The 8277-nt window shown below is 47.3% G+C and overlaps 2 protein-coding genes across 2 annotated transcripts; one reads left to right on the plus strand and one right to left on the minus strand.

Annotated features, from left to right (window-relative positions):
- Positions 1-56: 56 nt before the first annotated feature.
- LOC135489226 (uncharacterized protein RP689-like) lies at positions 57-2640 on the minus strand. The gene is made up of 2 exons (XM_064774480.1): positions 2437-2640; positions 57-1467 (listed from the first exon to the last, which is right to left on the minus strand). The coding sequence occupies exons 1-2, from the start codon at positions 2478-2480 to the stop codon at positions 528-530; spliced, it is 984 nt and encodes a 327-aa protein (XP_064630550.1). The 5' UTR covers positions 2481-2640; the 3' UTR covers positions 57-527.
- A 757-nt stretch (positions 2641-3397) lies between these two features.
- On the plus strand, positions 3398-8263 carry LOC135489034 (ankyrin-1-like). Its single transcript, XM_064774111.1, has 6 exons — positions 3398-3536; positions 3940-4155; positions 4583-5902; positions 6154-6779; positions 7328-7483; positions 7710-8263. Exons 1-6 carry the CDS (start codon positions 3464-3466, stop codon positions 8184-8186), a joined length of 2868 nt encoding a protein of 955 aa, XP_064630181.1. The 5' UTR covers positions 3398-3463; the 3' UTR covers positions 8187-8263.
- Positions 8264-8277: the final 14 nt, after the last annotated feature.

The raw sequence follows: 8277 nt of genomic DNA on the forward strand, positions 1-8277 counted from the left end.
TCTTCATGACGCGTTGGTTGAAAAGCCGTCTCGAAAAAGAAAGATCGGACAGAGTATCCATTTTCATTTTTCTTTATTACCATACGTCGAAATAACAAGAAACATGCAATATCATCGACATGAAAACAATTTAACAACGAAAAACTAAACGACCAGCCGAAAGAAAACAGCACATTTACATCAAGTATACACATTCATGATCTGTCCTCATTCATATTTTCGCGGCTTCCCCTTCCCGGCAGGTAAATGAAGGCCAAACATGGAATGTCGTCATCAAAATGATAAATAAGACTAGAAGATTTTATCAAGCGAAATGTTGAAGGTGCATGAGATTAGTAGGTTGTGACTTGAGGATATGCCAGACATTTCACTTATGAAAACGCACATACGGGCGAGTAATAATTAGCCATAAGACACTAGAACCGTGGGCCTTGAGGGTTAACTCCCATGAATGTTTTGGCAGATCTAACATGTGTCGTCTGCAGCGAAAGCTGACGACGTGTCGTCTGCTCACCTCCTGGTACAACTCATTCATAATGATGTTGACGAAGGACATGGTTGTCCTCGTAGATGAGTTTCACACCCGATTGATACTTCTCGTAAATCTTCCCATTGACGTCATGTCTCTCCACAAACTCCAGCCTGTCTCTCAGCTCATGGCAGTCGACCCTCACCACCTCGGGATGACGGAGCTCGTGCATGTGATTGGTCTTCGATGCGGCGCAGACATTCTCGTCACCAAAAAGCTTCCTGATGACGTAGAGGGGATTTCTCGGGCAGTTCACCATGACGCCTTCAAATGGACGTTTCCGTAGTGGAAACACTTCGTTTTTGAGAAATTTTCTGTGAGAATCCGGGCCGTATGTGTCCCAAATGTGAGTCTGGTTGTCGTCATAAAAGCTGATATCCAGGAAAGGCCACTTCCAGACTTTCTGTGGGATCATGACAGAGTGTTGATTCGAGTAAAATTTGAGACCTCTGCTTGGGTCGCCGGTGTCGAACGCTATGTAATCGGCATTGTCCGCTGGGTCGAAGATCTGCATGATGCGACCTCTATCCCGGATGTGGACGGCCACATCCATGTCATCGTCCCACGGAATCATCCCATGATGGCGCCAACTCCCTAGCAACGACCCGTAATGAAGGAAATAAGTCACATTATGCTTGTTGGCTACTTCGTAGAACCTGTGGAATATATCCTGCAAGACTTTCCGCTCATGGTCTGTCATGCAAGTTTGACTTATATACATGAGTTGTCCTTTTCTGTGTTGAACGTTTAACATATACATGGATCTGAACATCAGCCTCAAGCAGAAAAGCAAGAAAAGGACAAAGAAGAGCCTCTTGAACGTGAGACGTCTCATTGCGGCCTCCTCCCCTGGCGTGTGGTGCTGGTACTGATACTGTAGGTGGCCGTACTGGTCCCGGTTCTGGTACTGATATTGGGGTTGGTCAACATGCTCGTCCCTGAAAGATAAGAGGATGGTCTGCATCAGCTTATGATCCAGTCAGTTTTCGTTCTTCGTATAATGATATGAACTCTTGGGATGTCATCGTAAAGCGGGCCGCTTTTATTCATCAAAGCAAAGTACCCATCCGACTGTTAATTAATCCTCGCGAGTAGCTAAGCCCAACTCCGTGGGGAGCATTTTAGAACAGTTCATTTTGATAAAGTGCTGCGATCAATGCTAAGTAAAATAAAGTTCAATTCTCGCTGATATGAATGGTAAATCAACAGAAATATCAAGCATTTGCGCATTTCGATCGCGGACAAGATCCGTGGGATACGTTGCGACTGCGGATGTTCCGAGGAGAGTCATGGCAGTCGAAACGATTGCATTCTCATGTTCTCCCCGTGACGCAACCCCTCTTGCGCATCAGATATTTGGCTAAGCGACACTGAAAGTACCTATACACACGGGACTCAATATGAATAGGATACTAAAAGGATGATGACTGAACTGCCTCATGAGTCTACGGAAACCTAGTAGGTTCTGCTGACACGGCCTGGTCCAGCCGGACCTTGCTAATTCATTCCCGTTCAACGGTAAAGAAATGGCGTTGAACGGGAATTGAGCAATTGTGACCGCGATGGATCGCCAAATAGGCTGGCTGTAATGGCATGACTGGTCTGTTTGGACGCAACACAGGAGACCGCGCCTGGGGCGGACGGTGAGCGAAGACCGCACTTGTGCCAAAAGACTTTTTCGGGTTGCATCTGACGAGGACTACTGGTTATGCTCTGTGTAGTAAAATATAATGCAAATTGGGTTTAGCCATGGTAGCGCCCCAACGAAACTTGTAATGTCACGATCACGAGTCTCGAAAGAACTGCATACAAGGGTAGGATACTTCTTTCAGGGGGACATTTGAACTGTTACACCGTGTGGCTCCCCGCATGCTGATCGCCCGCGCCTGGGTCGCCTCGATCCTCACCTTTCCTTCTTCTTCCACTTCTTCATATACCATGGGTCGTCCATTCGTACGATTAAAGGGTAACCAGGGCCACAGATTCAAGCACAAATCGAAATCATCGACATTTTCCACACGATCTTTCCCACAGCGACACAGCAGAACCCGATACACTGGGAAAATGTACACTATTGTATTTAGTCAATATGGCCGCCAGTTCAATAGAACTAGGCAGCCATGACCCAGTTCATTATTGATCCGCATAATGCTCGCATAGATCTTCTGAAGGCGCGAAGCTTTCAAAACCTGCTTATTTGATATCTTGTACAAACAAACGGGGGAAAAATACACGCGAATTATTGGTTCTCTGAACGTCGCTATAATAAACCGTGTTGCGATGTGGCCCGCGCGACGACCCCAAATGAATGAGGGCGTTGCCCGTACTTCATTCGCGGTTTCATGTATAACCATCTTATAAGAATATGCGTATCGCCAGCCGACTCTCTCCCACTAGCGGCTTGCACTCCAGAGCCCAGAATGCCCGGTGGATGAAACGCATGCCGAGTCCTCCCAGTGAAGTATGCGTACACGCTTATGTGTAGGCTCGGCATGATGCGCAGGGCAATGCGCGCCGTGAAATGCTAGTGACAAATATAACCTTTCTCCTCCAAGTACATGTATACCTAGGAGAGAAGTTATGTCAAGGACACTGGTAGGATGGGTAAAACGAATAGGACAATATCATAAATGACTTGATCAATATAGAATCATAATACGACAGGTTGTTGATACTAGATAGTAAGGTTCAAAGGCCATAACATGATTTTTTAATGAATTGCCAGGCTATGGCCTGCATATCCGTGTCGTGATAATTGAGACTGGTAAACATGTCTCTACAAATCATGAGATCATGACTGGCTTTATCATACACTTCGACCTCGATCTCATTATCGGCCTATATTTTAATTTTTTCACTCGTTATGCACGATTGTATAAATATAAGAATCAATAAAGTCTAAGAGAATGGGTGATCTTTCACCAGGATCGTAAAATGCCGCGAGAAGCACGCCTGAAAGCCCTTTATGGCCCTCGGAAGCCAGACTACCGGCAGCTGAAGAGAGAAGGTGAGGTTTCATAACTTTTGCCTGCATGCTGACTGGTACAGTGACGTTATTTCTCAGATGTGACGAATCCTTGTCACGCTACGGGTTTTGGTCGGTGTTGGTGTTTCATGTAAGCCTACATATAGTGTTCAGTCCTTACAGTTTGCCTGTCAAAAGAAATTTGTTTTTTGGCTTGATTTGAACGCATTTATCGGTAATGAGTCAGGGGAACTGGTACGTCAGTACTGACTAGTAGTCAAGTAGTGTCGTCTCTAAATGTCTCTAATGACTGTCAATCAGGCAGCGCTTTACGTAATCTTCAAATGACTTGCGTGGATATTCCCTTCACATGGTCATATATTTATAACGTCGTGGCGAAGGTGTCTATCAACAAATCTGATATTGGCATTTTCTCCCCACCCAGGGCTCAGTCAGACGTTTCCAGTCATTGCACCCTTCCTCATCACTAACGTCAAGAGGTTGTCTCCCTTCCTAGAGACCGGCGACGCGCTCGAAACAGGCACAGATGCCGAGTCGCTATGTGCCGTTCTCATCCAGTGGCACAAACGGCATGGACCAAAAACCAGAGCTGAGGACTTGCTGAAGGTTATCTTGGAGGCTGGTCTCAAGATTGAGGCAGGTAAATCACAACCAGCCGCACCCACCTGCGACAACGACGACTGGGTTCAATTCTGGTGGTGGCCACTGCACACGCCCCGATTTCGTGTCATGGGGCGGTTGGCGGGGGCACGGTCATGTTATGTTATCAGCTGAGGCCGTGGAGGTCGTTGTCCTTCTGGCATATATAGGCCTAATACAAGTACGAGTCAACAACGGGCTTCTGGGTCATGATCTTCAAGTTCAATACCTCTGAGATGGAACAAAATCTGAACCTCTGTAATAATCGAAGGGTCATCGAATTGCGGGTCTTTTTTCAATAGAAACGTTTAGATTACCAACGATAACGAAACTGTAAGGCAAGAGTAAGCGCGTTGCGTTAGACAGCGAGTTTGGTCATTGAAGTCTACATACTGATTGCTTCCAAAATGTGTAATATTTTCTTCCAGAGAAAACAACTACCGCACTAAACGAGGAGGCCGAAAATGTATTGCAGCGTCTGCTCACTGCCTGCAAGAACAATGACCTCCTACAAGTCACTCACAACGTGGAATGTGGGGCGGACGTCAACGGCTCTGACGTCACGGACCTCGGGTTGGCGCCATTGCATGTCGCCTGCCAGTATGGTGCGCTAGAATCTGTGCAAGTACTCCTAGACCACAGGGCAGAGCCAAAGATTAAGACCTTGGAGAACCGCACACCTCTTCATATCACGTGCGAGAAAGGTAACGCAAACATTGTCAAATGTTTGGTGAATTTGATTTCCGATTTGAGTCCCCGTGATAACCAGGGTTTGACTCCGCTTCATCTTGCGTGCGTTAATGGACATCCGCATTGCGTGAGGATCCTCCTCCTCTACGGGGCGAATGAATTCATCGAAACACAAGATGGACAGTCGCCTCTGTTTCTGGCCGCTCGGGGCGGACACCCAGGAGTCATCTCGGAGTTATTGCAACACAAGGCAAGTTTGATCAACACAAGAGCAGCTGACGGATCGAACGCTCTCTTTGTTGCAAGCGAACTCGGGAAAGCGGAAGTTGTAGAGACATTGCTTAAGTTCAACCCAGACACCGAGATTCCGTCCTTGAACGACCATGTCACGTCTTTGATAATTGCGTCGAAAAATGGACACCGGGGGGTTGTGCAACTGTTGCTGAGAGCGGGGGCGAATGTAAACGCTCAGACACTTTCACACGAGGTGACTGCTCTAAACTTGGCATGCCAGGAAGGACACACTGAAATAGTCGAACTTCTCCTCGAGAATTGTGCGGTTCTGGAGACCCGAAGCGTGCGTAAAGGCACACCACTCCATGGAGCATGCGACAAAGGACATCTCCAGGCTGTGAAAGTGCTATTGGACAGGGGAGCAAACATCAACGCCAGAATGGAAGACGGGGCGACAGGAGTATTCCTGGCTGCGCAGAATGGTCACAGGGAGATTGTAGAAATTCTTGTCTCTTTCGGCGCAGATTTGTCACTCCCCATGATTCGAATTGGTGATGACACTATCGACGCACTTCCTCTTCATGTGGCGAGCCAGGAAGGCCATACAGATATTGTAGCACTAATATTGGACCACGGCTGTGACATCGAAAGCGAAATGGCCAATGGTGATCGTCCACTTCACCTTGCTATCAAGTTTGGTCATCCAGAAATGGTGGAGTTTTTGCTTGAGCGAGGAGCAAGGGTTGACGTCGTGACGGAAGAGGGTATCCCACCACTCATACTCGCCGTGGTTGTTCCACCAGCTGGGGCGGCTACAGAAATAGGTATGGGTTTGATATTCCAGGCATTATTCACTACTCATAACATCACACAGGGGAAACACCACTTATCTTGAAGACCATCATTTACGAAGGCAAATTATCCTCATTACATTTATTGTCATAGAGAGGTGCAACGTCCCGAGTGCGAGTCAAGACGTTACGCGACCTCTCTATCGACAGCGCTGAGGCGTATACGGATACATATCCTTCTAAGTTGTGAATCGCAACCTCACTAATTCTGTCTTTGTTTTCAGTGAAAACCTGTCTCAAGTACATAGCAGACGTCAATACGCAAACGTTAAGAAATGATGAGACACCTCTCATGGCTGCCTGCTCAGTCGGCAGATTCGACATCGTCAAACAACTTCTTGAACATGGGGCAATGGTGGAGGCGTCAACGGAGCACGACGGGACGCCTCTCCTCTGGGCCAGTATCAATGGTTACGTGGACATTGTGGGGTACCTCCTAGATTCTGGTGCCAGCATTGAGGCCGCTCCGCAAACGGGGGAGACGCCGCTTTACGCAGCAGCTGACAAGGGATTCCTGGAGCTTGCGAAGCTCTTGCTCCAGAGAGGAGCACGTCCCGACCAAGATATGTTTGACAACTCCACGCCTCTGTTCGTGGCGTCGCAGAACGGCCATCATCATATTGTTTCCTTGTTGTTGAAGCACGGGGCTAAGCCGGACACCAGATTCAGACAAGAGCTGACGCCGCTGACTGCTGCTGCTAAGAACGGCCATAAGAAAGTCGTGGATTTGCTACTGCACAACAAGGTTGACGTAGACGCGAAAACCTCGTTGGGAGTGACGCCACTAATGATGGCTACTGGGAAGGGTCATGCGGAGATCGTGAAGACCCTCCTCCTCCATGGGGCTGAGGTAACTCCTGACTGGACCCACACAATCTTTCCCATGTTCACTTTAGCTTTACTTGTCTTCAGTGGGATCATCCCGAACAAACCAGGCCTGACGACTGAGATGTCTCTATCTTCACTGGGATACAATAGAAGGATGAGGTATCCTCATCGTGATCTCACTGATGAGCGTCTTCACTGGGATCGTGTTAGAGGATGAGCTGTGATCCCGCTGAAGGCTGAGCTGTCTTCACCAGGATCCCATTGAGGATGAGCTGCCCTCATAGTGATCCCACTGAAGGCAGAGCTGTCTTTACCAGGATCCCATCTGAGGATTTCTGTCCTCATAGGCTGAGCTGTTTTTACTGGGATCCCATTGAGGATGAGCTGCCCTCATAGTGATCCCACTGAAGGCAGAGCTGTCTTTACCAGGATCCCATTGGTGGATGAGCTATCCTCATGGTGTTCCTATTGAAGGTGCCGACTTAACTTGGATCCCACTGAAAGCAAACTCTATTAATAGGATCTCATTAAAGGTGGAAATGTCTTCACTGCATTCCAATCATTTTTTAGGTGAATGTGATGAGCAAGCAAGATGGTGGAGTTACACCCCTGATGCTTTCCAGTGAGAATGGATATTCCACAGTAGCAGAACTTCTTCTTCAAGGCGGGGCTGATCCAAATCTCAGGAATAAATTTAATGTGACACCAATCTTCTTAGCAGCCCAGGTAAGTGTATATATTTCTATCGAGGCTTGGCTTCATCCACAGCTTCTGATGAATTGAATCAGGAATCCATCAGTGCAACTACCAAAATAGTGAAACCTCTCTTTGACGACCCCCATGCATGTTTCATGATGAAAATAATTTGGGTAGTTGGCCTCCTGAGATATCAAAAGCCAAGATGGTCTCAAGAGGTTTTCATAAATAACTGAATTAAAATTATTCACTTTAGGCAGGGCAAGTTGAAATGGTGGACATGCTACTAACCTACCGAGCTGACCCAAACATTAGCATGACAAAAGAAGGCAACACTGTCACACCGCTTTCTGCTGCTTCAAAAGAGAGTCACCTAGGGGTCATCGAAGTACTACTGCAAGGTCGCAACCACAACATCGAGGTTGATGCAACAGACAGCGAAGGTCTTACCCCCTTGATGGCAGCCTGCAGCAACCAGAGACAGGATATTGTTGAAATACTCCTAGCAAATGGGGCAGACATCAGCCTAGTGAACAAAGATGGCTTCAGTCCGCTTCATATTGCATGCCAGCATGACAATGTGGATATCATCCAGATGTTATTGGCAGCTGGTGCAAATCTAAAGCAGCAGACAACCCAGGGGACACCACTGGACATCGCCAAGAAAAGCAAAGACAAGAAAGTCATTGATGCACTTAAGAAAGGCAATGGGGAGGGATGTCACATTATGTAACATAGTGCAAATGGAAAGCTGGCTTCACTGGTCTCTACTGTCAACAATATCTTACCTCTGCCTGTCCATGGTTATAAACTCGTTTTCATGG

Source organism: Lineus longissimus, chromosome 6 (assembly GCF_910592395.1).
Source record: "Lineus longissimus chromosome 6, tnLinLong1.2, whole genome shotgun sequence".
NCBI classification, from domain to species: domain Eukaryota; kingdom Metazoa; phylum Nemertea; class Pilidiophora; order Heteronemertea; family Lineidae; genus Lineus; species Lineus longissimus.